This window comes from Geotrypetes seraphini, chromosome 16 (assembly GCF_902459505.1).
Source record: "Geotrypetes seraphini chromosome 16, aGeoSer1.1, whole genome shotgun sequence".
In the NCBI taxonomy this organism is placed as follows: Eukaryota; Metazoa; Chordata; class Amphibia; order Gymnophiona; family Dermophiidae; genus Geotrypetes; species Geotrypetes seraphini.
Window position 1 is genome coordinate 43,577,512 of NC_047099.1, and position 27,952 is coordinate 43,605,463.

At 42.6% G+C, this 27,952-nt stretch overlaps 2 protein-coding genes across 10 annotated transcripts in view; one reads left to right on the plus strand and one right to left on the minus strand.

The window, feature by feature from the left end:
* The window catches only part of NIT1 (nitrilase 1), a 29,837-nt gene extending 5,018 nt beyond the window's left edge, over positions 1 to 24,819 (plus strand). For 5 of the 7 annotated variants that reach the window (XM_033924345.1, XM_033924351.1, XM_033924350.1 and 2 more), the window contains exons 3-7: positions 168 to 419; positions 3,640 to 3,743; positions 5,885 to 6,018; positions 6,154 to 6,279; positions 7,319 to 7,839. In XM_033924345.1, coding sequence (XP_033780236.1) covers positions 168 to 419; positions 3,640 to 3,743; positions 5,885 to 6,018; positions 6,154 to 6,279; positions 7,319 to 7,597 — 895 coding nt within the window. In that variant the 3' untranslated portion in view covers positions 7,598 to 7,839. Of the gene's footprint in view, positions 1 to 167; positions 420 to 3,639; positions 3,744 to 5,884; positions 6,019 to 6,153; positions 6,280 to 7,318; positions 7,840 to 9,665; positions 10,119 to 24,657 lie in introns of those variants that run through there. The other 2 variants (XM_033924346.1, XM_033924349.1) reach the window with 2 other exon arrangements.
* On the minus strand, positions 10,606 to 27,801 carry DEDD (death effector domain containing). 3 transcript variants are annotated; one of them, XM_033924355.1, is made up of 6 exons: positions 27,676 to 27,801; positions 22,364 to 22,422; positions 17,265 to 17,679; positions 16,504 to 16,611; positions 14,119 to 14,262; positions 10,606 to 12,229 (listed from the first exon to the last, which is right to left on the minus strand). In XM_033924355.1, the coding sequence occupies exons 3-6, from the start codon at positions 17,587 to 17,589 to the stop codon at positions 11,853 to 11,855; spliced, it is 954 nt and encodes a 317-aa protein (XP_033780246.1). In that variant the 5' UTR covers positions 17,590 to 17,679; positions 22,364 to 22,422; positions 27,676 to 27,801; the 3' UTR covers positions 10,606 to 11,852. The 3 variants fall into 3 exon arrangements, with proteins under 3 accessions (XP_033780246.1, XP_033780245.1, XP_033780247.1); XM_033924354.1 differs by lacking the exon at positions 27,676 to 27,801 and adding an exon at positions 27,479 to 27,578; XM_033924356.1 differs by lacking the exon at positions 27,676 to 27,801 and adding an exon at positions 27,167 to 27,185.
* Between the last annotated feature and the right edge of the window lie 151 nt (positions 27,802 to 27,952).

Sequence of the window (27,952 nt, forward strand, 5' to 3'; positions counted from 1 at the left end):
CAATTCTTTGTGGAATACAATAAAACATTCAAATGAAAAATAACAAATTATAGCCTTCTCATACAACACATATTCCAATCAAACAACATAATAGAATAAACATACAGCAAACGAACAACCACCAATGAACAAACCTAACAACCTAATCTCTTTGTTTTCTCCTGAAGCATTAAAAACATGTCCATCATGGCGAATGCTCCCAGCCCTCTCATTGCAACCTGCCAGATGACCTCATCAGCAGACAAGGATCAGAATTTGGCTACCTGTTCCCGACTAGTGCGGGAGGCAGCTTCACGCAGTGCCTGCATGGTTTTCCTCCCGGAGGCTTTTGATTTCATTGGTAGCAGCACAGAGGAAACCCTAAGCCAGGCTGAAACCCTGCAAGGAGACCTCATTCAGCGCTACAAAGGCCTGGCCAGGTAAGACCTAAAGGAGTGCCAAGTAGTCCTATTAACACTATGAGAAATAATCTTTTTTCCGTCACCACCCCCTCGCTCTGGAACTCAGCTGCGAATTATCTAAGAGAGATCACAGCGTTAAATCATTTTAAGGCTAGCTTAAAAACTTTTCTTTTTAAAGATGCTTTCGCAGCATAACTGTCCTTTTAAGGATGCTTTAATCTAATACTAGACCAACCCTCTGTTCCCCCATCCTTTTGTTTTTCCCTTTTTTGTTCTTTCCTTTCAATCAATTATAGTTCAATCCCTTCCTCTTGTGCTAGTCTGTTTAGGTCAGCCCTGTTAGTTCGTTTTTGATGTATTTTTTTAAATGTGTATAGTAGTTCTCTTGTTTTTGCTTAAATTTTATGTAAAGCCGCCTTGAATTCTGATAAGTTGGGATAATAAAATTTTAATATGCTTGGTAGAAGTCTGGATTTGACATTCTCACTCTTGTTTACATTTTGATACTTGTAACGCAAAGAACTACAACTAAAATGGTCCAATTAATATTGGAGAAAAATGTTTGTAGACGATGACTTTTGATACTAAATTTACTAGACCTTGATCATACAAGTTTTCTCGTTAAAACTTGGTTTTAAAAGCTGTGAAACGTTGACTTCTCTTAGGGCTGTACCTCCAAATGGGTTCTTTTTGCACAAGAGAAACAGAATAACAAAAACCCTCCTCAGAAAGCAGAAAAGTGTGTCAGGCCATTAATAAATTATTGGCCCAAGAGTGTCTCCACTAGCACCCTCATCTCCACTTTTTAACCTTCATTTGCTTATTTCATGACAGTAATGAACCTTCTTTCTAAGCCAAATATACTTCTAATGCACACTGTAATACTTGCATCATACCAGCAGAGCTTCCTTTTAGAGATCATAAGATGTAATGTGTACAGGCAACTTGTCTAGGCGGGCCTGAAAATTCATTTTAATTAAGCTTGTAGCTGCCAATACAAAGGGAAATTCTTCTATACCTTTTCATAGTTTCTTGCTTTCTTGGTTTAAATTTTTTTTTTTTATTATTGTATCATCATCTTCTTCTTTATTTAATTCACAGAATAATCACTCTTTAATCAATACCGATCTTGTGTTTTTCTTGTTTACCATCATGTCCAGTTTTCCTTGCATCCAACTTTTTATCAATTGGAAGGGGTATACACTCTTCAGGTCCTTTCATGGGTTCTCCCTTGTTTTTTAATGTTTCTATTGGCTCTGGTTTTCTTTAACTGTATTTGGTTAATGGCAGAGCAGACTTGGCTTCATCAGGGAGTTCCTCATGCCCCTCCTCTTTCTTTTCCCTGTTGTAGTAGTTGTCAAACTTCTTTGGTTGGAACTGAGGAGCAGAGCACAGTGCAGAGATAGGAGAGGTGGAGCAAAAAAAATGTAGATGACTGCCTTCTACACAAGATGAATAACTCACTGGCCCAAGACTCATTCGCCTTTCTACAGTGGTGATCGACATATGACTCCTAGAAACACCTTGGGGGGGGGGGTCAATATTCAGACCACTAGAAGCCGTCTGGCTAAGTCCGGTGATCGGCGCTGACTCTGGATATTCAATGACAGGCCATTGCCAGTGACCAACATTGAATATCCAGTGTTTTTTGGCCTGCACTAACTTAACCAGCTAGGTTAATACTCAGTGCTAGCTGGTTAACTTAATAGCAGTCAAAGATAGGCCTACTTTTACATGGTCTGATTTGGCCACTTTAATAGTCACATGGCTAGCCTCTAACCATGAATATTCAATGGAGATAACTGGTTGTCTCCTACTGAACATTAGCAGTGTGCCGAATATCGGGGGGGCTTGTCTATCCCACTGTATTTGTGCATTTGCCACTTGTTAGCTGATTTGGATTCTTTAGAGGGTTTTTTCCTCTTGTTTTGTGAATTTTGTAGCTTCTTTTCTTCCTTCCTCATTCATTCTACTCATTGGAATGCTTGTCTAAGTTTAATGATGGAGATAGATTATGTAGGTAAAGCCTAGTTCAGTGAGGTTCATTTCCTCCTTCAGCTCTTAAGAATGTTCAGTCTTGGCATACACTGATTCTTATAGATGACCTTATGAGCACGGGGGAGTTTCTCTGTTACTACATTGGATTTTTCCGTAATTCTTCTACGGTATCTAGTTTAACCAAAGAGCTCTAATTCAAGACCTTTATTGCAAATGTGTTATTGCTCTCAACCTTTTTGTTCCACTTCCCATATTATTTTTGTGAGGAGATACTCCAGCTACAGAAAAAAAGTTTCTTCACTCAAATCACATCATCTAGCCAGCTTGCCTCCTTTGACTTAAATATTGGCCCCCATATGTCCAGTAGAGAGCTCTTTAGGAAGGAAAAAGCCTCAAGATAGTTTGCGTTTGCTCCTCACTTCCAGTCATTGGCAAAAAAAAAAAAAAAACTTTCCTAGAGCTTCTCCAGACCTTGTAGACTACTTAAATACTTTTGATGTGAAACTTAATCACAATCCCAAAAAGGTTTTGTATATTTTATGCCCTTAACTTATAAAAAAAAAAAAATTGGTCCATTTTTGCAGTAAAAATCAGATCGGAAGATTTTCTGAAACAAATGAATTTAACTTCATCATTCTCATTAAACAAAAATTCCTTCCAGAAAAAGAAATTAACATCTACACAGACCCGCTGTTTTTCTAGTGGACTTTACAACATTGTGTGATAAAAAAACAGAATGGCAACCCAGCTTAATATTGGTTCAGAACAATCATTCTGATCTCCACTTCACTTTCTCTCAAATTCTATTGGAAGGACTGTGGCTCACTGGTTGAGCTGCTGCCTCTGCACCCCGAGGTTGAGAGATCAAATCCTGGTGCTGCACCTTGTGACTCTGGCCAAGTCATTTAATTCTCTAGTGCCCACCGCTTTGAATGCCAGCTTTGAAATGCCAAAAGTGACAAAAAGGTGGTATACAAGTTCCCATTCCCTTCTCTTTCAAAAAAATGTCATTCAGTTGACCAATTAAGACCTTGTGGTTTCATGGAACCCAGACCAGATCAGGCCAAAGATCTACCTAGCCCAGTGCCCCTTCTCCAATGGCAGCAAGTAGCAGATCCTTGGAGAAGAAGCTAGGCACTTTCGAGTTGTCCACTGACCGTCGTGCTTGTTGCTAGCGGTCATTGTTTGAGGAGCCAGACCTTAAGGTGACATTCTTGTATGTTATGTTTTAATTATTCAGGGAGTGCGGAGTCTGGCTTTCCTTAGGAGGTTTCCATGAGAGAGGCAATGATTGGGAAAATGATCGGAGGATCTACAACTCCCACCTCATCCTTGACAGCAAAGGTTGGTTCTTACCCTTTAGCTTTTTGGGACAGTCTCAGAGAGTGAGCAGAGTATACCAAGGAAAGAGATGGTGGGTCTTTTGAGCTCAGTTGCCTAACTTCAGGAATGATCAGATTAGTGGACCTTCTTTTTCAGGTGATAGTTGTGTCTCAGTTTAAGATTTGTAGCCTACTTTTTTTTTTTACCCATAGACTGTCCAATATTCAAAAAAGCTTAACCAGGCAAGAGAGTTTCCAAGGGTAGAGTGCCTACTTAGTCAGTTAGCAACAATTTTCATTCCATTAACCCAGTGTCTCGCAAACTTTCTGGTCGGCAGCACACTAAATCCAGTGCCCCGGCCGGAAGGCACCCGGAAGTGCGCGGAGGCCCATCTGTCCCTGACCCACTTTGATGGAGGGATCCGGGAGGTGCAGAGAGAGGAGGTAGGGAGAACGAGAGGGCACTCTCTAAAGTTGAAAGGGGATAGATTCCGCTTCTTCACCCAGAGAATGGTAGAAAACTGGAACGCTCTTCCGGAGTCTGTCATAGGGGAAAACACCCTCCAGGGATTCAAGACAAGTTAGACAAGTTCCTGCTGAACTGGAATGTACGCAGATAGGGCTAGTCTCAGTTAGGGTGCTGGTCTTTGACCTAAGGGCCGCCGCATGAGCGGACTGCTGGGCACGATGGACCATTGGTCTGACCCAGCAGCGACAATTCTTATGCCCTTATGAGAGATGCCGGCTTGGAGGAGAGTCATCTGCGCCAGCTGACTTCCTACAGGACATGCCTCTCGTCGCCTTCTCATCAGATTGTCAAGCTTCTGCAACCATTCAATCCACAATGTCACTGTCATACATTCATTTTTGTTGCTTTAATATTCAACAAGCAGGCGTTTAATATTTTTGAAGCACTGAGGATTTCGATTCTTCCCAATCACCAGTGGCTTGAGCTTTTCACTACCATCCATATTGCAACCGAGCAACAATGTCAATCATTCCTTTGGCACTTTGAAGCCAACAGCTTTGCTGTGTTTGAAAGCCAATGTTCCGTCAAGGATGGCACGCCAGTAGAGGCCCGTCTCATCGGTGTTGAACACGTAACATGGTTCATATCCATCAATGACCAATGGAAACACTTCCATGACCCATCTTTCAGCACCAAATTCATCTGCGTCTTGTTTTTGCCATGCTACTTCTTAAATTTTATGCCATTATGAACTTTCCACCTCTCTAACCATCCATTTGTCGCTCTGAAGTCTTCTATGCCCAGCTCTTCAGATAATTGTGCTGCTTTCTCCATCTGCAGAGGTCCACTGATTGGCAGTTGTTGACTTCTAGCTTCCGCAAACCATGGCAGCAATGCCTGTTCAACGTCTGCAGCCTCTTTTCTGTTTTCTGGTAGGATTGCTGTTGTTTTGCCAGTCTTTCAATATCGCTTGCTTTTTTTTTGTAAATTCAAGAGATCTGGCTGGGATGAAGGTGAGTTTTTTGAGACACTACCTAGTGCTTCAGATTTACATAACTGTGTGCTCTGTGCTCCACTTTTGGGGTTTTATTGGTAGCCTTAAGCTATCAGTATACACTACAGAAGTCAGGCATAAGATAACATTTCAAACCAGATAGCAGGCTGGACCAAAACTCCAAAAGGGTAGAGAGAGCGTGAGTAACATAAGCAACTGAAAGAACAAGGTGTTGAGCCGAATTGTTGGTGGTTAGACACATCAAAGGGGAATGTTTTACGATATGGATGGACCAAAAAGTCATGTTTCTCTAAAGCATTGTCTGGTACCTGACGCTTTTGTAAAAATCTTTTGCAATTTAGAAAGTTGCTTAAGATCCATTTGTTTGTTCAAGTTTTTCTAAGCTAATATTCTGCTCCTTGATTTAATAGTTTACTTTCAGAATATAATATTTTCTGTAGGTTATTAGATTTGTGCTGCTTGATTGAAGTAATGTTGAGATGGTATCATCTTATGATTTTGCTGAGTTTTATGTTGTGCAAATACTGAAATATGTATGCAATACTGTGAGCCGCCTTGGATAAAGGCGGATTAAAAATGTTTTAAATAAAATAAATGTCACAGTTGGAAATGCATGGAGGACAAATTTGCAGAAGAGAAGGAGTTCAACTTGAGGGGTTTCTGTGTTTTATTTCTGCAGGGTCTGTTGTGTCCATATATCGGAAAATTCACCTCTTTGATGTTGACTTAGAAGGACGCGTTTCCTTGAAAGAGAGCAAATTTACAATCCCAGGACCAGAGATCACCCCTCCTGTAAGCACACCAGTGGGCAAGGTGAGCAGTTGCTGAGGGAAGGGGGGGGGGGTGTACAGCTTCTCAGCATGAGCTGGCTGGAGACCACTGTGTAGGTCCTGTCCTGTTGTGGGTTACCCGTGTATTTCAGCCTGTGCTGTGTTCCCCGATGCTTAGGTTGGGTTGGAGATATGCTATGACTTGCGTTTTCCAGAAATCTCTCTGGCACTGGCTCAAGAAGGTGCTGAACTCCTCACCTTTCCATCAGCCTTCACGCTCACCACTGGTCTGGCACACTGGGAGGTGAGTGACTTTGTTTGCTTCCAAAGTATTATGTCTATCGACAGAGCTAAAGTTAATTTTTCAGCTGTGTCCCATGGTTGGTTTTATCCAACTGGCTTTGGATTTTGAGCATGGTTTTATTTAAGGTATGACAGGACATGCTCTTCATGCTGTTAAAACACCCCTATAGGCTGGGGCAGTGGCTTATCCTGAGAGGTCTGGGTTCAATTCCCATGTCGGGGTTTTTGCTACCTAGGTTATCCAGGGCTAGGGATACTACAAATAATTTCACAGCCTTGGGGGTGAGGGTGGCAGTAATTATAGATGGGTGATAAACCCAGTGGCTGACTGTCGGGCACATGTGCATGGCCTCATCCAATGACTGAACCAAAGTAACATGGAAGAATAAGAAAAGAGGAGAAAAATTCCCAGCTCTTTTCTCATTGAGATGGAGCCAGAGGAAATTGTTAGGTCCAAACATCTCCTTCCCCTTAGAAAATGGCAAGCCGCTGCTTTTTTATCTATATTTCTAAGGTAACTGGCCCACAACCCATTTGAAATTTTACTGATGAAGAGGTTACTAAGACGTCATCAGTTGGTATGGATTTATTTAATTCATTTTACATCCCGGACTACCCAACGAGCTCAGAATGGGTTACAGGTTAACATATATAATACATGGTTGAACTGGTTACAAATTTGCCATAGTGATGATAGAAACGTAAAAGGGAGGTAAGGCTTTTATTGTCCACCAGTTTCAAACCAGCTGCATAATGCTCTTTAGAACATCTCGTATTTCAGCTGCCCACATGGAGATGCCACTGGGGTGGAAGGCATGGCAGCAGCACTCATATGGCACATGGATTCCAAGCATCTTTCTAAATGTTAGATCATACAGTATAACTGTCTTGAACGTGCTTTCTAGAATCTCACACTTTACGTTCAGGCTGTGTCCTAAAAGCTGCCTTGTCATTGGGCGTTTCCATCATTAAAGGTAGAGGATGCACATCGTGATGTGGAGAGTCTCACATACTCAGGTATATTTTGCTGTGTTTTGCAGGTGCTGCTCCGAGCTCGGGCCATTGAAACCCAGTGCTATGTGGTGGCTGCTGCACAGACCGGCAGACATAATGAGCGCCGCACCTCCTTTGGCCATGCCATGGTAGTAGACCCATGGGGCTGCGTGGTGGCACAGTGCACAGAGGGTACTGGCCTTTGCTATGCTCACGTTGACTTGCAATATCTCCACCGCATCCGCAAGGAGATGCCCGTCATGATGCACCGCAGGGTTGACCTGTATGGTAAGGTCGCCAGCATCCAGGCCCCACCAAATCTGTGACATCGTCTAGCCCTGGCATGGTAAGTCCACAGTATGGCCATGCATTTTCACCAGCAGCAGTTGGTAAAGGAGAAAGCACAAGCTCAACTTAAGGATCAGATCAACTGGACTTTTACTATATGAAAATGAGAAGTAGGATGAAGCGTAAGCAGAAACGGGCTGCTGCCATTACACAAAAGAACTTTTGAAATGAGTAATAGAAAATGAAGCCAGAAATATAAAAGTATTTGCGTAAGACCATAGAAAAAGAAGAGTTCATCTTTTATAGATTAGTAATATCCTGTGGTGGCTATTAAGAGCGCTGATCTTCTTGCTGTAAAGATGGTGGTTATCCTAAATATATATCATGAGAGAGCCAGAGGGCGACTGTATTGTGAAATGCTAAAAATCAAGCAAAAATGTGCTGAATCCTGCTGCATATATAGTCTTATAACTATATATGACTAAAGATAGCAATAGACAGGCTGCCAGTCATTTGTGATTGGAAAAAATAAATCAATTTAAGTCAGACCAATGGCACTTTGGAGTCCTTAGTACTGATGATACTGTCGGATGTAAACTCTACACATTCAACACAACTGCATCTTCTCATGTTAACACAGCCTTGAAGCGGATTCAGCTGCACAGAGTCCCCCAATGTTCTATGAAGTATACATAGTTTTCTTTCATTGGGTTAGTGAAAGTTATCACCCACCAGCCCTAACTGTTTCACTGCTCAATCAAAGTGCTTCAGCCACTAAAGAATCATTTGCTCTGCATCTAATATGGCTATCAACATTTCCCTTTCTAAGTTAAAAACTAGGTAAGCCAGAGGATTGTTTTAAGATTCTTTAAGCAGGAAGCAAAGTCCCAATAAAAGGTATTTCTCTAAGGCCGCAGGATGGGGAGTGGCTGGGTGAGGCAGAAACAGTCACATGCAGTCCATTCTCCACCTGCCTTCTTCCCCTCCCTTTAGTCCAGAATCTCCACACCCCTCCCCTGGCCCCGGCTCACCTATAAGCCAGTCTTTAGCCCAGCAGTTCTGGTGAAATTCTGCCTGCATCAAGCCTTTCTCTCTGAGCCAGCCCCTACTTTTGAAAAAAATTCCTTTCAGAAGGGGGCAAGCTAGGTCATAGGGAAAGGTTCGATGCAGACAGCCTTTCACTAGGGTTGCCAAGACGAAGACTGGCTTAATGATGAGCTTCGGGGGGGGGGGGGGGGGCAAAGAGATGCCACATGGTGCAGGAGAATGGAGGACAGCTGCAGGGGATGAGAGGGTATTAAGAGAATTGGACTTGGCCCTGGGTGGGGGAGGTAGTGAGGGAACTGGACCTGGGACTAGGAAGGGAGGGAGAGAGTTGGATCTGAGGCTTGGAGCAAGAGGGGAAAAAACTGAACCTGGGAGAAGAGGGAAGGAAATGTTATGTTTTCTATTCCGCCTTTAGCTATTCAGTTCAAGGTCGAATTACATTAGAAGAGGTTGGGTCAGTTACCCAGGAAGTTACAATGTTCACTTTGACACGGACATTCAATAGAGTTGCTACTACAGGTAGATCAGTACAACTATTAATACAATTAGGCCATCGTTACAAATCCAAGTAGGTCACCGTTGGCTCATTGTTATGTCTCAGGAGTTGCATTAGTCAGTTTAGAAATTGGGTTTTACAATTACCATTTCAGTTACTTCAGGATTGGCTCCCTGTCTTAATACAGAGATGCTTTTAAAGATTTCTGATCACAAGATCATAGTGTAAGTGGTAGTTGGTTCCAGCATTTTGCTAAATGATATTGGATGGATAAGGCGATTTGCCTGTAGACTTGTCTGGGGAAATCTGGGCATCTGGTACTGGCGTGGGGAGGGGGGACACTAAAACATTGGAGGGAAGTTTTTAAGCCAAGAAATTTATGCTGTAATTAAATGACTTGGGCAAATTCCTTGAATACTGTCCCTATCCTGCCTAAATCCTTTCAGGAGCATTCAAATAAAACTAACAACTAAATATTTTGCTTTTTTCACTTGTAAATTTGTATCTTGTATACATTGCCCTTAAATCCCACTCTTTTGAGCAGTCCGCCCTTGGAATCTCAGGTTTGTACCACAGGCAATAGAGAATGAAAAGGACAAAGAAGCTGCCGGAGAGCCGTTTCCAGCCCTACCATTTGGCTCCTCTTTCCCTGCAATATCAGCGGTTGTGGCATCCTACTCTGCCCTGGAACACTGCTAGTCCCACTTCCTGCGTGACATCACTCAAGAGTGGCAGAGAGAGAGAACGCAGCTGCTGGAGAGCTGTTACCTGCCCTTGTCACCATCTGGCTCCTTTTTCCTCTGCTGTAAGAGGACATGGCTAGCCTCACTTTCCGGGGGATAGCACTCGGGGTGAAGAGTTTTCTTTTGCTTTGCTTTGCATTGTTAGATTTGGGGATGACTGCTATTGAGGTGATTTTGTGGAGGGGCAGATATGGATGGCTGAGATACCAGAGAAGTGAAGTGAGAGATGTTGATTCTCTCTTGGTCTACTATTTTATCTGCTTTGGTTAATGTGAGAGATGAATAGTAGATGTTTATGTGTGGGATTACTGAACACATGCTGGGTTAACATTAAAGGACAATGTTTTTGTGTAACTGAATCGTGTTTTTGTGTTGCAAACATCAGATAGAGTGTATGTGGTAGTGTTATCCGGAAGGTTATGGGAGAATGGGTGGTGGAATTATTGTTTTTAAGAGTGTGAATTTCAAGTATTTGGTTCTGAAAGAAAATGGGATATCTTTTTGTGTATTATACTGTCCCCCAAGGTTTTTTTTTAACATCTTTACATTGTAGATTTGGAGGAACTGTGTGTTTTGGGTGATTTTAACGTATCATTTAATCCCCTTTCAGATAAGTTTCAAGCTCATGTTTTTGATTTTTTTCTATCCTGTTCAATGTTACAGATTGTTAGGGAAGTGACACATAATGATGGGAATTGGTTTTTACACCAAATGCATTATCATCTTTGATCAGTCAAGGTGATATTAGCCACAGAAAACACATATCCTGAGTGCTGTATTCTAATCTCATACTGCAGATATCTAACTGAGCTGCAAGTTGCATGCAGGGCAATCTAAAGGTGCTAAAAAACACAAAAAACCTGCTGTGTAAAAATGATCCGAGAGTGAAAAAGTCCAGGCAACATATCAAAATAAGAATATAATTTCTGTCTACTTCTCGCAACCTGCTATTCTGAGCCTCACAGCTCGAAAAATGTTGAATAAAGAAAGAAAGAAAGAAAGAAATACAAAGCTGTCCTACTGTTTTCTGCTCCACACACATTCCAACTAATCGCATGCATCCTAGGACAAAATGACCTAGACAAATCTTTATTTTCTTTCCTTTTTCTTTTGCAATTAAAACCAAAATATATACTTGCTGACAGACAGAAACAAAGACCAGTTTGGGGATAGAGGATTTGTCAGATCAGGGAGACAGTGGAGGGAAAAGAAGTGATAGCGAGCTACAGAAAGTTAAGGCATTGCTACACAGAGTATGTTTTTCCATCACATATTTTTTTCGGTGCTGTTTTGTGGTCGTAATGATGAATTCTTCTCACCTCTAACCGCCCCCCATTCCTCACTACCCAGCCTTCTAGGCAATAGAAAAACAGTCTTTTCACCAATCTGCTGCTCTGGTGGGCTCATGACAAGTGATAGGAAAAAGGAAGAAAATGTTTATAGACCTCACAGTTGCAAAAACAAAAATAATATATAGATATATATATAATAAATCTATTGTGTTTCTGTCTTTAAAAAAAAGTGTTCTAATGAAAGGACCTATGCATGGTTCCAATAGCCGGACCACCAACTTTCAAAAGAGATGCTGATTCCCTTGGTGTCAATCTTGGCAAAACACAGTATTCTGATTTCAAAAAAGGAAGTCTTCTCAGAACAGTAATTTATCATTATAATTGTTATTATCATTTTTTATACACAGTACAAAAAAAAAAAAGTCCCAGAAAACAAGACAAATGTGCAGGGCTGTGCTCGACTCGATGACTGTCCTCAATCTCTGGGAAGGAACTGGGTTGTGTCAGTGCTCTGTTCGTCAACCCCTCCCATTTCATTCATTCTTTTCAAATGAACTTAGCTCAAATGTGCACAGGCTGAAGAGAGGCACAAGTGTTCGGAACCTTCACATGGCTGCCATTCAGATCCGATGGGAACAGAGTATTTCCATTGGTCTTTAAAAAATCTCAAAATAAGAGCAAGGACAAGAAAAGAACTTGGGGCAGGGAGAAAGTGTCAAGGAGCAGACTGCAGCATCAGATTCCGTAACAGCTTCTGGCGCCCAACTTCGTAATCCTCCTCATCTACATTCACCAGTAGCTTAATGGCCTCATGGCCTACGGCCTGCTTGAGTGAGTCTGTGATGAATACGCCCTTTAGAGCCTCCAGCAAGGAGCCATTGATGTAGTCACGCCAGAAGGCATCGAGGTAGGTGAGCTCCGAGAACTTGATATCACAGATGATAGAGCCCAGGTCCCGGGATTTTAAGATGGTGTTGGCCTGATTGAAACGCTCAAACTGTCGCTCTAAAGGGTCCTGCTTGTTCGAAAAGACATTTCCCTGGAGAGCAGTCTCATGCTGGCAGTATTCTGCTCGCACTCGGAGGCGAATATCTACAGAGAAGAAGAGCAGGCCATTAAATCATCACCATCATCTCTGATATGCCACAAATCAAAAAATATCTAAGCTGTTTATTTATTTAATTCTTTATTCGTTTTAAATCGTACAAGTGCACAAAAATACAACAGTTCACAAAATAATGGGTGGAACAAAGACAGACAGACCAAGAACCACAAATAGTGAAAGTTAACACTGTATTAAAGAAAAGGGCAGGACACACCAGGAAAGTAGTGAGAATCACAATGACAAATGTGATTGAGAGTAAGGGTAGCGAAAGGCAAGGTTACCTAGAGAATGACACGGGAACAGAATTTCTCCCCTTCCCAGAGGATAACCGTGAGAAACCATCCTGTGTCATTCTTTAGTGTCTCTCAACCTCAGTCCTTCTACACCAGCATTCTTCAATGCAAGGCTTGAGGGTCAGTGGCTGGGCCCATTCTGACTCTGATTCTTATGTGAGCCAAGTATAGGATAATGAAGCCATTGTGACATCACTGATGAGGCTTTATGACATCACAATCTCAGCTCTGGAATGCTGCTACTCTTTGGATTTCTGCCAGGTACTTGGGACCTGGGTTGGCCACTGTTGGAAACAGGATACTGGGCTTGATGGACCTGCGGTCTGTCCCAGTATGGCAACGCTTATATTCTAACTATTCCATGTCCTTCTACGCCAGCATTCTTCAATGCAAGGCTTGAGGGTCAGTGGCTGGGCCCATTCATACTCTGATTTTTCCCTCTCTCCTTAAAAAAATGACACTGGGATGGTTCCCGCAGGGACTGGAACAAATTCTGTCCCCATGTCAGTCTTTAGCCCTTGCCACAGAGCAATATTATGTACACAGGCATAATGGGAGAAAAGCTCCACCAGGAACTCTCAGCTCTTCCACAAAAATCCATGCTTCTAAGGCAGGGTGTGCTACAGAATCACTCAGCAACTTTACTAGGCCATGTTGTACCATGGCAGATATGTTACAAAAACACTTAGTCCTTCTATAAAATATTTACTTTATAGCAAATGTTATGCCCATAGTACATAAGAACATAAGAATTGCCACTGCTGGGTCAGACCAGCAGTCCGCTCACGCGGTGGCCCCTAGGACAAAGACCAGTGCCTTAGCTTAAAAGAGAGAATGTATAGCAGTTATAGTCTGGTGCAGTGCAGGAAAGCAGCAAGATCAGAACTGCCAGTCTTAGGGAGGTGGAACTAAGTCTTTCAGCTTTGTACCACCCATAAAGATAACTCCTAGTCCCAAACCAACCTTGACTAATCACCTATATGCTATCCCAGGATCCACTTCCCTGGGGAGAAAGGTATAGAAAATTGAATAAACTTTTCAAAGTTGTTAAAATGCATACCGATTGTGAAAAATTGCAGGCAGATCTCAGGCACAACATTATGCCTGCAAATATAGTTCAACAAGGTTTGAGAATCACCCAGCGATGATAGAGAATTGCCCGGAGTGGACGTTTAAATATTAATGAGTCCATTTTACTACCATTTTAATATTAATGACCTCATTGTACTACATTTGCATGTCAGAGTTGGAGTCTACTAGGAAGCCTGGAAAAGAGCCATGGTGAGTTGTTCTGAGAAGCAGTCGGTTAAATACTGGCTGGAACCAGCTTAGTGACCATCATTAAAGGCATGGCAAGGTTTGAGAATCCGGTCCCGAGAACAGACTGGCTTACAGGGGACAATGAAGTTCAGTAGTTCAGTCCATCTGCTGGTAGGAGTGTGCATTACCCATCTGTGCCAGTCTAGAGGGATGTTATGGAACGTATTCTTTTTGGGAACTGGAAAATTAAACTCTTAAATGAAAAAGAAAAAGAAAAAAAAAGAATTGTCTAACTAGGCCCCAGACTGGCCCTTTTCTCTTACCACAAGTTTGTTTTTCTTTAGGATCTGGTGTCACAGACGTCTTCCGTTTGCGCTGATTACTGAGAGATGCTCTACCTCGGCCAGGCCTCTTTGCACAAATCTGAGGGCCAGAGGAACAGCAGACCATGGGGTGGTGGGGAGGCACTAGCAGAGAGAAAGCAAAGAGACATAGACAAAAAAGCTCCCATTGCCTACATAAGCATAAGGGAAGTCTAAACACACACAGAAAAACCAACAAGTGTACAACTGATGCAAGTCATACCTTTAGAAAGTCTCTTCAAAAATGCACAAGGGTGCACAGAGGATTTGTCCTTTCATTCTCTTTTAAAATCACTTTACTAATTAACATTTGCTTGACCCAGCAGCTTCTTACTGCTCATTCAGAACAAGGCTTAGATCTGGCTTAATTAATTTCATTAGCAATTAAATTACTGTCCTATTTTATATCCCCTCACTTCCTCAAAGCATACCTAAGCCCTGATGCTCTAAAATTGCTGTTAAAATCCCTTAGGTCCCTGTAGTGCCGGTAAATTTAACAATTTCAAAATGGCGTGTGATGCCTAAAGAATCTTACAACAAAAAAGGCACAACCAGTCACAACAGGGTTTGGATGGGGGACGCCCAGAATGAACTGCAATCCTAACCTGTACCAATTCCACATGAGAAGTAAAGGGAGCTCTCAGTGTGAATAAACAGCAATGGGAGCAGAAGCTCCGACACTTCACTTCTAGGTTGAGGCAAGAAGCCTCCACCAGCACACCATCATTGAGCCCCCTATGTGTGTATAATGAAAAACACCTGCAATGAAGCCCTAAATAAATTATACAATCTCAACAACCCCGTGAGCAAATCAAAACCTCAACGGTGGAATTTACAAACTGAGCGTCCCGCTCTGCGTTTTGGTTTTTTGCTTTTTTGTTTTGGTTTATGGTCGGGGGCTAGGTTCCTGAAGAAGGGCTCCTCCCCGAAACCAGCGTGGTTGAACTTCGGCTCCTGGCGTTTTCAATTGCGGCGGTTTTGTTCAGATAAGTATTTTTTTGATATATTTTTGATTAATTTAGTGTATTTTTTGCATATTTTGGCAAGTTTTGATATTGTTACATCAAGCGTAGCGGGTTTCGGCTGGCAGGGTTTGTGTGGGGGTCGCTCAGTTTGTAAATTCCACCGTTGAGGTTTTGATTTGCTCACGGGGTTGTTGAGATTGTATAATTTATTTAGGGCTTCATTGCAGGTGTTTTTCATTATACACACATAGGGGGCTCAATGATGGTGTGCTGGTGGAGGCTTCTTGCCTCAACCTAGAAGTGAAGTGTCGGAGCTTCTGCTCCCATTGCTGTTTATTCACACTGAGAGCTCCCTTTACTTCTCATGTGGAATTGGTACAGGTTAGGATTGCAGTTCATTCTGGGCGTCCCCCATCCAAACCCTGTTGTGACTGGTTGTGCCTTTTTTGTTGTCTCTATTTTAGGATTTTTGGCATATATATTGAGTGTAGTGTTGTGCGTAAAGAATCTTACATGCAAATGAGATTTGCGGAGGTCCACAAAAATCCCATCCAATCAGAGAGAAAGCGAACGATACAAACACAAAGAGGCTTAAATGTGCACATGTGCCAGGAAATGCTACGTCGTAGGCACGCATATGTCAATTATAGGTGTGCCGATGCTATTGGATTGGGGGGGGGGCAGAAAATTACCAGCAAAGTATGCAATTGGCAACTTTCAAGAAATGCTCATAAGATGCGCCTTTAATACACGCACTCGAGACACACGTGCTTTTTCATTTGCTATTTTGAAATTTTTTTCATTGGTAATACAATTTGTGTCTGAAAAAAATAGGTTGCTACGAAGCATGGAAAAGATTGCACTGAGTCATTATGTGCATCGGTAGGTACCAGTTGGAACTGGTTTAGGGTCGAATACACGGTAGGTTTAGAACATTGGAGCCCTAGTCTGGCCAATGCTTCGCTTGGGACTATACACTAGGACTCTTTCATTCATAAGCCCTGGTGCCAGTCTCAAACAAGGACCATAGCTTCCTCCCTCCAGGGGTTGCAAATCACCCAGTTCAGTGATTGCACCAGGGTCCTGCTACCTGAGCAACCTGATTAAAAAACATCTTGTTGGTTTCACGAGGATTGTTCATACACCCCCATTAAGCAAAGTTAGCATCTCTTGTATTTACTATGATGTGTTTCATTCTAATGTCCTCCTTACTTGGACCATTTTGCTCTGACATTGAACCTAGGTTTTTAACATGGCAACATGCAGCACTGCCACTGAACCATAAGACAGACCCAAACAAAAGTATTTTTTTGATAACAAGAGTGGAAAAATTCAAAGGACAGCCCCATCACCCACCAGCTCTTTAACACACTAGTATTACCTGATGTATGTGGGTGGACAGAACCATTATCTGGGTCACTTGGAGCCCGAGGCATCACATAACGGATAGATGTTTCTTCAAGATACTTGTCCACAAGATCTGGACATACTGAAATGCAGGATAATAGGTTACTAGATGGTATAGCCCTTTACAGACAATTCAAATTGTATACAAACTAAGGACAGTCAGATGGGTAACAACAAGTCTGATGCCAAGCACTACTGATGAAGCGTCAGTGCAGACGATGCTTATTCCATGTCTGTGGACCAGTCATGCAATGTCGATGCAGACTCAAAAGGTTTGTCATATTGGATTCTACTGATTTTAAGTCATCTCTTCTGCATGCACACAGTGCTCAGGATCCAAACACTGAACGCTTCCAGTTATAGGGGTCAGAGCCTAAAATGGTCCTTTTGCATCGAGTACATTTCTCAAAGCCACTTGACACCCTTTCTTTGCCCTGGAGGAAAAAACGGCATCTGCACATCGCAAAGATTTAAAGTGATAGTGTACTCTGGCAGTGTCTGCACTGGGCTCACTGGATGAAAGCGCTCACATGTGAGAATATAATGCCTACCTGTCCTCAGAGAATCAGCGTTACAGGAACCCCACTGCCTACTATCTAAGTGGGAGCAGGACCCCATAGCTATCCAGTTTCAAGTTTTATTAGTTTGATGAAGCGAGGTACAAAATCGATAAAAATAAACATATATTTAGACATACTACAAGCAGCAAATGAAGATGGAAAGGAACCAACTTACCAGCCCTTCTTCTCTTCAGAGTGACATAGGGCAGCAGGTCGTGGCGGGTAATAATCCTTAGTAACTGCAGCACCTGGCGGAAGTTGGTTTCATCGCAGCGGCCCTGTCTTTCTAATGCCAGCAAGAAGTCCCGGCCACTACGGATCATGCCCCTTTCATAGTCATCAATTACGTCCACAAACAAGAAGGATAATACACGCACATCCCTATGGGTCAGGTGTGTCCCCACAATATCAAACATACGATGCAGGCTGTACAAACCATGCTCCCGGTCCCCCTTCTCCTCTGGCCATGCCTGTGCTCTATTCCGTTTCAGGGCGGCCATCTCTTATGCTGATGGCTGCTCTCTTGACAAGGTCTCCCCTTGTCACCCACTTTTCAAGCGGATGTTTAAACTCTTATTAACAGAAAGACCCTGGAAAATATAAATGGTAAAAAGTTTCAGCAAGGTTTTCTTTCTTTTCTCTATAACTTGTAGCTTTCAATGGAAGAATATTGAAAGATTAGGCTCTTACCTTTATTAATCCTCTTTCTTGTACATCCACACACTATTCCTAAACAAGTGGGTAGTCAATCCCATCTTGTGAGATCTCTTATAGAAAGCTTCATTTACATATATTTGACCCTCCCCTCTTACCTCAGGACTGTCCTCTGACTTCCAGTTGGTGGAAAAGTAGTCATACATGTACAGGACACAGAAAGGGGAGGGGGTACGGCGATACTTCCCGAGAAACAAGTCTAATCTGCTCAAATCATAAAACTGCATAGTCGTAATGAACTATTAAAACAGGTTGCAGAAAACTGATAAAATCAGAACAAGCTTGTACTAACAGGGTGGGACACTTTAGCTAAAAACCTCCAGGGCAAAATGTGCAATATGATTGGATGTTAATCTTAGAAAGGCTGGTCAAAGAACCAAAAGGTCCAACTTACCAGTACTTACTGAGGCAAACAATTGGCGAATCAGCAAGTCCTAGGGCGGGCTCCAGGAACAAAGTGTGGATTTACAAGAAAGATTAGCAAAGGTAAGAACCTAATCTTTCATTTTTGTACAATCCCACTCTATTCCTAGACAAGTGGTAAGTAACATAGCAGTCCCACAAATTCAGGGCTAGACTAATGAGCCAGCTGCCAGAACTGAAGAACCAGAAGTAGAATCCTACTTGGCTTCCATGTCTATCCTGTAAAACTTTGTAAAGTTATGTATGGAGGACCAAGTGGCAGCTCTACAAATCTCTTCTGAGGAAAAAGCTAAAGATTCCATGCACAAGGAAGCTACACCTCGTGCAGAAAGAGGAAGTCCCTTTCTGGCTCTGATATAGGAGGAAGAAATGGCCATGTGGGATCTACCTGGAAATGGTAGTTTTTGAAGCTGGTCATCCAGATGCTAGCTTGTTAGCCACCTGCCGCAAATAGGGTATAAATCTGAAATATCATGCCCTGAGGAGTCCATCTGATGTGTTTTCTTGTAAAAACTAAGCTTGTACAGGCAGAAAAAAAGCTTTAAATTCAGATCTGAAAAATCCAAGATGGCCACCGTGAGAGCAATTTTACTAATAAAACTGCCTGTGAAAACTACAATGACCCCTAAAACACGGATATTTTAGGATTTTTGGGGTGGAGGACCTAAGGCTAACTCCCAAACCTCTTAAAATCCCAATTTGAAGACCCCCCCCCCCCAAATCGATCTCACAGGCTGTCGACTTGTTACTCACTAGGCCATGCTGTGTGCTGCAAGATGGAAGCTGAGTCAGCTTCAACAAACCTTGGAACCCGACTGCCTCTCAGGCCAGAGACTTCCACCTCACCCAGAAACATTATGCACATGAACAGATGAACACAGTCGGACCTGATCCTGGATACACTGCCATGGAGCCATGCAGACTGAGCTCAAACTCACTAACAAATGAACCTGGGATGAGCAACACTTCCAAGGGAACAGTCCCTGAGCCCCAATCTGTGAATGCAGGCTGTCCAGGTGGGAGCACTGTAGAGCATCCAAACTCCTGGAAGCAGACTGACAGTAAAAGGCTGCAATCTCCTGCAGCCAGAGCTGTTCCCATGGTGAACCTCTGCAGCACAAACACACGAAGCTGCAAAAATACTGATGTTAGAGAAAAATCAAACAAGCAGAAAAGACTAGTGCCTACTCTCTTGCTTGTAGGAAGACAACTGGAAGTCAGAAGGCAGTCCTGAGGTAAGACAGGAGGGTCAAAAATATGTAAACGAAGTTTCCTAGAAAAGATTTTGTGAGATGGGATTGACTACCCACATGTCCAGGAATAGAGTGAGTGTACACAAGAAACGTGTTTGGAGATTTTCATCACAGATTTAAATCAGTTACCTCCATATACAGTTGTAGCATTTTCTGTTAGGGTCATTCCATGTTAAAGTGGTCTAATTTTAGAGAAGTGTCCCACCTCACCATCACAGATTTTAATGAAACTTTGTATGCTGAATCTTACATGACCCAAACTAACGTTGGTAAAACTTAAAGGTTCATCAGCGGAATACTTGAGGAGATGTAGCTTTTTGTTTGATATCATACTGTAACCATGTACAGTATCCCTACAAAAATTTTCAGTTTTGAGTTAAAATATTTCCTTGGTTATATAAACAAAACAAATAAAACTTTGATCTTGTCCTACTTTTTACAATTTATTCAATGGAACTAATAAAGATTTTCATTATTTGAAACTGACACATAGAAAGTCCTTAAACTGGGCTGAAAAAAAATGGACGTGTTAAAAGTGGCTCCTGTAATAATGAAGCTATCCCTGGAAAAGTTTTGTCTGTTATTTTGGGACATGACTTTGTTCTCAAATGTATTTCAACTTATAAGCCAATCTTCTTACTTTACAATTTCACTTTAAATTTAGATTTTTTTAAAAAATGTCAAAAATCGGGTATTTTTAAAAAGCTTTTGCAAAAGAAGAGTCATCTAGGAACATTTTTGAACCAACTATTAGAAAAAGCATGTTTCAAATCCCATTAAAAAATGGTTTTGTTTTTCTACACCAGCAAGTAAGGGTCAAAGTTTAACAAGCCACTGTAGACTTATAGCGTATCTTTCAACGTTTATGATACCTATTAAATGCATAACGCTATTTGCTACTATATATGTTTGACCCAACGGTGGACATCAGTTCTATAAATTGAGCAGGAAGCACGCGGGGTTAGCATATTGCTACATTACCATTTGTACTAGGTAGATAATATTATTGAGATAATTCCTTTTCATCTCAAGGCCTACTCTATTTTCAAGAATTGTTTCCCCATTTAGATTCATTCAAATTTACTTATCCATCAATGGAAACAACGGAAATGAATTGAGATGGTTCTTCGCTAGCAATTTGCATCGTTGGTAAAAAAGTCACCATCGAAGTGTCATGGCTCTGAGCCGCCCGACAATGTGTGTACCACCTGTGTGCTTGTACGTAGAGCACGTGTTGTCGGGGTGGCAGCCGGCTTGGCTCGGGAGCTGAGAGGTCGTGCGCATGCTTCTACAGGATAGCGGCCGGCTTGAATCGGGGACCGGGAGGCACTGGCCGAAGAGGGAGGGGCAGCCACACGGGGACCCCGAGGGAAGGAAGCCACCCTGCTGAAGGGGCTGCAGCACCCACAGGCAGGTACCCACCCCTGGGCCACCATATCCGAGAGCTCGGTTTGCGAGTCGTTTTGTGAGGCATGCTTTGCGGGAGTGTTTTGCTCATCTTGCAAACCGAAGTTTGACTGCACTTCAAAAATAAAGGTTTAAAATGTAAAAAATTAAAAGAAATTGTAAGCTACTGAAAGGGAGGTCCCCCTTATCATTGACTGATATGTGCCTCTGACCATCATACCTGCCCCATGTGCTAAAAAGCAGTCGAGTTTCATTCCTTCAAGGACCAGAAAAAGACTGCTAACACCTGCCAAGTACCTGAGACGACAGCTCTATCCAGAAAAAAAAAAACTGTTCCGAGACTGTCCTGATTATTTTCTTCCTGGTTCAAATTCTTGTTACCATGACAACTCAGGCTTGTTTACAAAGGTTAAGAATGATCATACGGGCATTAATGACGGCTCCAGCAGCCAATCTGCAAACAGGCCAACTGAATCCCAACACTTAAAGCAATACAGGCAGTCCCTGGGTTAAGAACGAGTTACGTTTTTAAAGCTGTTCTTACCATATAATACTCAAATACAAAAAGATTTTTGGGCCCCCCCCCAAAAAAAATGGCCCAAAAAAGGGGGTCTTTGTTTACATTCAAGTCCACCAGAAAGCTGACGCTTTTGTACTCCCTTTACAGTGACTGGTGCTGCTCTCCTGCAATCTCCCCCCCCCCATGACTGACGCTACTTTTCTGTACACCCCCCAATGACCAGCGCTGCTGCATTATCCTCCACTCTACCCTGCTACCATCATTTCTCCTTACCAGCTCTGGCGCTGAATGAAGACCTCCGGTAGCTGTTCAGCTAGGGCCTCTCTCCGCCAACATCAATGCTCTGTCCTGGGCCAATGAGGGGCCTTGAGCATCTGTGCATGGGACCTTTTTCCCATCACTCGTATAGTGATGGGAAAAAGTCCCTCCTATCTCTTGATTTCCCCTATAATTGCATATATTTATTTAATGGGAATTATTTAACTACCTTTATGAAAAGATTCACCCAAGGCGTTGTACAACAGGTACTGTTTAACATAAAACATACAATTTGGTTAACAGCATAACAATAATATACACATAAATACAATCCATGAGGTAAACTCAAAATCAGTAAATTGAAACCTAATAGGACTACCATGAAACAGTATTAAAAAATATATACATATTTAACAGCATTGATATTCAGACAACCAAGATATAGTATGAATGTCAGCATACAACTTATGAAACACCTAATAAGCATGCATGGTTTTTGATCTTTAAACCAAAAGTAATACTTTACTCAGGTTCCTTTTGTTTAATAATCACATAAGAGTTTTTAAAAATTACTTCATTTATTTAACGAACAAAGTCAACCCCTTCAGATATTTAACCAATTGAATTTAAATATCAATTAAATGTGGTCACCTGAATTACAGCCAGTTCTGTTAAATCTCACTATATATTGAAACTTACCATGAAAGTGATCAGTACGAGGTTCCTGCAAGAGCACTATGGCACGATCAAAGGAAATTCTAGAAGAGATGAGAAAAAAGTTATTGAAATATCTGCCTTGAGTTTTGCAAAAAAGACGCTTCCTCAGGAGGGAATATCAGTTGCATGGCTACAAGAACCCACTCCCTTAACTGTATCCATATTGCCTGTATAGATTGTAAGCTCTTTCGAGCAGGGACTGTTTTTTTATTCTTTGCGACTTTGTGCAGCGCTGCGTGCGTCTGGTAGCGCTATAGAAATAAGTAATAGCAATAGTAGTGGTGAAATCAGTTTAGATGGGCTCATGTCAGATTTGTGCTGAATGGCCGGCCAAGGACCATCCACTGACTTAGCCACCTCAAGTCCCTCTGGTGCTATGGGGTTCTGATGACAAGTACCAGGTCAAAAATTCTGGCTGGAGCTAGGAAACAGTAAGTGCATCCCCAGAGAAATACAGCCACACATCTGATGCCAGTCTTGGACAGGTCTTGTCACTGGCCTGTCAAAGATGTTACTGGAAGTAAAGTTTTGTACCACCTAAAAAATGAATGTGTCCAGAAGTATGAAATATAATATTGAAGAAAAGGCAGGATGGGCTCATAGGCAGTGTACAGTTTGGAAGAATCTCTTCATAAATAAATAAATATATGAAAAGCTGGAAGGAACAGAGGGAAAAACTGAGAATTGTCAATGAATGTTACGGATAGTGAATGGGCAGGGAATATAGATGGTTCATAATGTATGTCTTAATATTACACCAAATGTAACAAGGATGCTGATGCTTATCTGTTATGGTTCGTTAATTACATAAAAAATGGGTGACATCAACCACTGGTGGATTTATGATCCATAAACAGTCTCCAATGCAAGAGAGTTCAAAGGACTAAAGGGAAAATGATCAACTTGGGCTACTTTACTACTGACTCATGCTATTCTAGCACAGGTATGTAATGAGACCTAGTTATTAGTACTAATTATGTCTTTAGCGCAGAAAAGCGTATGCAGCGCTGTACAATCAACACACAATAGAAGAGCTTACAATCTAATTAGACAGACAGGACATATAAGAGTTGGGGAGTTTCTTGCAGATAGAATGATAGGATGGACATAGGTAATTTTATGGCAATTGGGAGTTAGTTGAAGGCAGCATTGAAAAAGTGGCCTATTAGCTTGGATCTGAATACTGCTAGAGGCAGTTTGTTCCATGCTTAGAGTGAAGTAAGATAGAAGAGACGAAGTCTGGAGGTAGCAGTGGAGTAGAAGAGTATGGATAAGAGGGACTTGCCCGAGGAACGGAGTTCGCGGGGGGACAGTTACTGAAGGATGGATGCACTTGTAGCAAGAGGACTTTGAACTGTATTTGGAAATGGATGGGGAGCCAATAAAGTGACTTGAGGAGAGGGGTAATGTGAATGGGGCAAAATTTTGCACGGGTTGAAGGGGAGAGAGAAGGTTGAGAGGCAGCCACAGAACTGGAGAACTTTTTGCAAGTCTGAGGAGTCCAGAGTCTGCTCAAGCTAGACTCAGGGGAGCAATATGGAATACCAGGCCAGGGATCAGTGTCCTTGAAAAAACTTTTGGGTGAAACATGTCGGCACCGCTATCCCTGAAAGGAAGATCACATTAAAGCTAAGTAGTAAGCTACATAATGAACTAAAAAATTATTTATAAGAAACGTTAAGAATATTTATTACGTATTTATTCATAAAAGTACAAACAGATGATCCAGTGAGGAAGTAGTACTTAAAGCCTGGGACAATGAGATTTTTTTGCGCCCTAGGTGGTACTTCTGAGGGTCATTGAAGAAGGCTGGTTATGAGGTCAGTTACAGAGAGTATTAAAAAAAAATATATATATATATATGCTCTTAGTGGATGGAGAATTAAAACCCCCCAAATGAGACAGACACCGTCTCCACCTTATTTTCTTGCATATATTGCCAATATCCGGTACCAGGGACAAACCTTAACTGCTGAAGAAGAGGAGTTAGCTATGACATGGCTATCCAGAAATCTTTCCATCTGTAATGCCACCTATAATAAACTTAAGAGCTAAGGGGGAATCAATCATTCAAGAAATAGATGTTTATTGATGATGTCTTAAAGAAAAGTCATACCAGTGAACTGGTGGAGGTCACTTATTAAGCACTTCGATTTAGAGACTGTTGAAGTAATGCTTTCACTTTTAAACAACAGTAGCGTCTTCTGTTGGCATAGAAAGAAGATTCTCTTCATTTGGGACCCAATAAAGCAGGAATGTTTCTTTTTCTTTTCCAGATTATGAACAAACAAGATGAAGATGAGTGAACTACAGAAGATAGTATTTTAAGTTTTTCATTTGTGGACCTGGCTGATTGTCTAACCACACCTTTTACTAAGCCATGACAGAGGTTTCTACTGCAGCCCCAGAGCGTCAGAGAGAGACCCATCGGCTCAGTTGTGATGATGTGGCACTGTATGTACTCGTATTGCAAGACATTGCTTGTATATCAAGTTAAAATTTAATAAAATGTTTTTCTTGTCTTGCAAAACACTTGCAAACCAAGTTACTTGCAATCCAAAGGTTTTACTGTATAAGACATAATAAAAAAATGTGCAATAACATATCCATAGTTCACTTCATTCCTTTAGCCACTGCTTAACTACTTTAAAACTTCTATAAAAAGAGATGTTTTTAATAATTTTTTTTAAACCTGAATATCATTATTTTTCTCAATTCCAACCAAGTTCTGTGAACAAAAATAGAAGGTACAACTATTTAATTATGCAAACTGACCAGCTTCTAGTTTTTCCTACAGTAAAAAAAACATTTGCTGTCCAATTTTCAAACTAGAAGAGAAGAATTAGCACGGCTGGTATTCTTACTGCTTCACCAAGCAGAGAGGCAAAAAAAGAAGAACACCTTGCCTTGGAATGTAGATAGTAACAAAAAGGGCAAGGGAGATGTCTTTATTCAAAACATTGGTCCCAACAAGGATCCTAGTTTCGGTGTATAGAGGACGCATTCCTCAGGGGACACTTTTCTAGAGCACTCAATGGTACGCTTGAAGTAAAAGTACTCTTGAGGAGCCAAAAAGCGACACCAAAGCCTGTAAAGACTATATAACTCTGTGTAACATATAATTCTATGTAGGGATATTCTGCTTTTAATCCACCTAGAACTCCATTTTGAGAGGATTCAGCAGGAATGGATACAAGATTGCACATAACATAATGAGAAACAATTCTACAATATGCCGTTCAAGAAAAGTTTTGATCAACTAAGAAAAACACTTTTTAATATAGGAATGAAACATTACTTATGTTGACAATGCATGTTAAACAAGTCCCTCTTTTTGTATGAATTCTTCCGCCATTAAAGAACTATACAGTAAAACATCTGTCTCCATACAAGAAAGCTAAATGATGGAACATAATGAATTCTTATAGAGTAGCCAGTGGGCTGAGAACTAGGAAAGCCAGGGTTCAGATTCCACAGACCCTCCTTGTGATCTTGGGCAAGTCACTTAAATGTCCATTGGCTCAGAACAAGCTTACCCTCCTCCCCCTTTTACTAAGCCATGGTAGAGGTTTCTACTGCGGCCCAGGGCACTGCTCTGACGCTCATAGGAATTCTATGAGCTTCGGAACATTTAGTGCTCTGGGTCATAGTAGAGTTAAAAAAGGGGGGGGGGGTTAGATTGCAAACCCTCCATAGCCAGGGAAATAAACACCTGCTGTACTTGTGCCTTAGGTAAAACTAAAAAGACATAAGCCAAATTTTCCTTTTCTATACATAAGTGCAAAGCAGACAGCCCTGGAGCCTCAAGACCATAAGCACTACACATTTTCCCAAAAATAGAGAGACAGGTGGCATCTTAAGAACTAACTAATTTATTGCGATATGAGCTTTTGAGTCCACTTTTTCAGATATACAAAGCATAGCTGGGGTGGGTTAATATACATGAAGGTGGAGTACTGTAGTTTGTGGCATAGGGACAGGAAGATACCGAAGTGCGTCGCAGAGTATGAAATGGAAGTGACAAAAGAATAAGATTACACCAACTGGGGAGGATGAGAGAGGCCAAGCAGCGGTATAGAAGCTCACAATAAATCAGTGGTCTCAAACTTGCAGCCCGGGAGCCATATGCAGCCCACCAGGTACTATTTTGCGGCCTGCGGTCTATACTAGTGCTGCTTACTTTTTGCAGTGTCCTCTGGCTTCCCCCCTAGCCTCCTGCTCTTCCCTTTAGATAATTACTGTAGCCTGCAGAGAAGATTTCCGGTGCTGTAGTGATCCTTGCAGGCTGCCGTCCTCAGTAGCACGTTCCCTCTGCTGCGATAGTGTCCCTGAGACTGCAGAAGAGGGAACGTGCTATGGAGGCTGATGGCAGCCTGCAAGGAACGCTACAGCACCAGCGATTCTCTTTGCAGGCTGCGGTAATTAGCTGAAACTAAGACCGGGAGGCCAGGGGGGAAGCTGTATGCAGCAAAGGCCTTGGGGGAGGGAAGATTTATAAACTATAAAGAGTTTTACCTTGTGCAAAATTGTCATTTTTTTCATAAGATTAACTCTTTTTTTTCTGTGGCCCTCCAAATCCAAACTGTGGCCCTGCAAAGGGTTTGAGTTTGAGACCACTGCAATAAATAGACCATGTGCCTTTTCTGTGATGCAACAAAGTATTTATGTTTTCCTGCTCTAGGCCAGGGATCCCCAAGTCCCTCAACCCAGCTGGGCTTTCGGGATTTCCCCAATGCATTCAACGCCTCTTCATTGGGGCCCTGGGGGAGGGACTTTGACACCCACCTTCAGGGTCAGCAGCCCCTAAAAGAGATAAAAGTCCAAGAAGAGGATGATTTCCTCCAAAGCCAACTGGAAGCTGATGCGAAGGAAGGAAGGAAGAAGGTCTCTGAATTAGGGCTGTTCCAAAAGAAAGAGCCCCCTCCCCCTCCCCCAGTCAAAGTGGCCATTTCAGCCTTCGAAGAGCCCCCCCCTCCTAAGAGCCAGAGAGAAGCTGGAGCGGCGCCTGGCGAGAGGCCGCTTCTCCCTTTCCAACTCTGGCCCCCTTCTCCGGGGCCTCTCCCAGGCCCAGGGCCCCCCCTCCGCCGTCAAACTCACCGCACAGCCCGTCCGCCGCCGCCGCCGCCGCTCCCCCGTCCCCCATGACACCAACTTCTCTACCTTTCCGAGGAGGCCCCGCCCTCCCCTGACGCCACTTCCCGTTTCCGGCGGGACGCCGGAAGAGCGAAGCGTCGTCGGGGCCTGTCGCGAGCCAGCTGGGCGGGAACGGCTCGCGCCTCTCGGCGCCCACCTACCTCCTCAGGGTTCTCGGAGACGTCTCAGGCCCCGCCTCCTCCCGCGTGCGCGGATTCGGCGCGCGGCGACATTTCCTCTGGGCCCAGGCTGGCGCCGCTTAGGCTTTACGCCCATACACAAACCGGCGGCGTCAGAGATCAGCTGGTCAGGGGGCGCATGCGCGCCGCCATCTCCACGTGCCGCCACACCCCGCGTGCCTGTAGGGAAGAGGTGAGGAGGCCAAAGCGGCTGAGGCTGACGTCCCGCTGCGGCCAGCGAGGTAAGAAGAGGCTTCCT

What these genes read in the sequence shown, in the direction of transcription:
- DEDD (XM_033924355.1), bottom strand. Translation starts at nt 17,589, where the DNA reads ATGGCCGCCCTGAAACGGAATAGAGCACAGGCATGGCCAGAGGAGAAG. An exon ending in TGTCCACCCACATACATCAG is followed by an intron (nt 14,263 to 16,503) that starts GTAATACTAGTG and finishes TCTCTCTGCTAG; the next exon opens with TGCCTCCCCACCACCCCATG. An exon ending in TAAAGAAAAACAAACTTGTG is followed by an intron (nt 12,230 to 14,118) that starts GTAAGAGAAAAG and finishes TCTTCTCTGTAG; the next exon opens with ATATTCGCCTCCGAGTGCGA.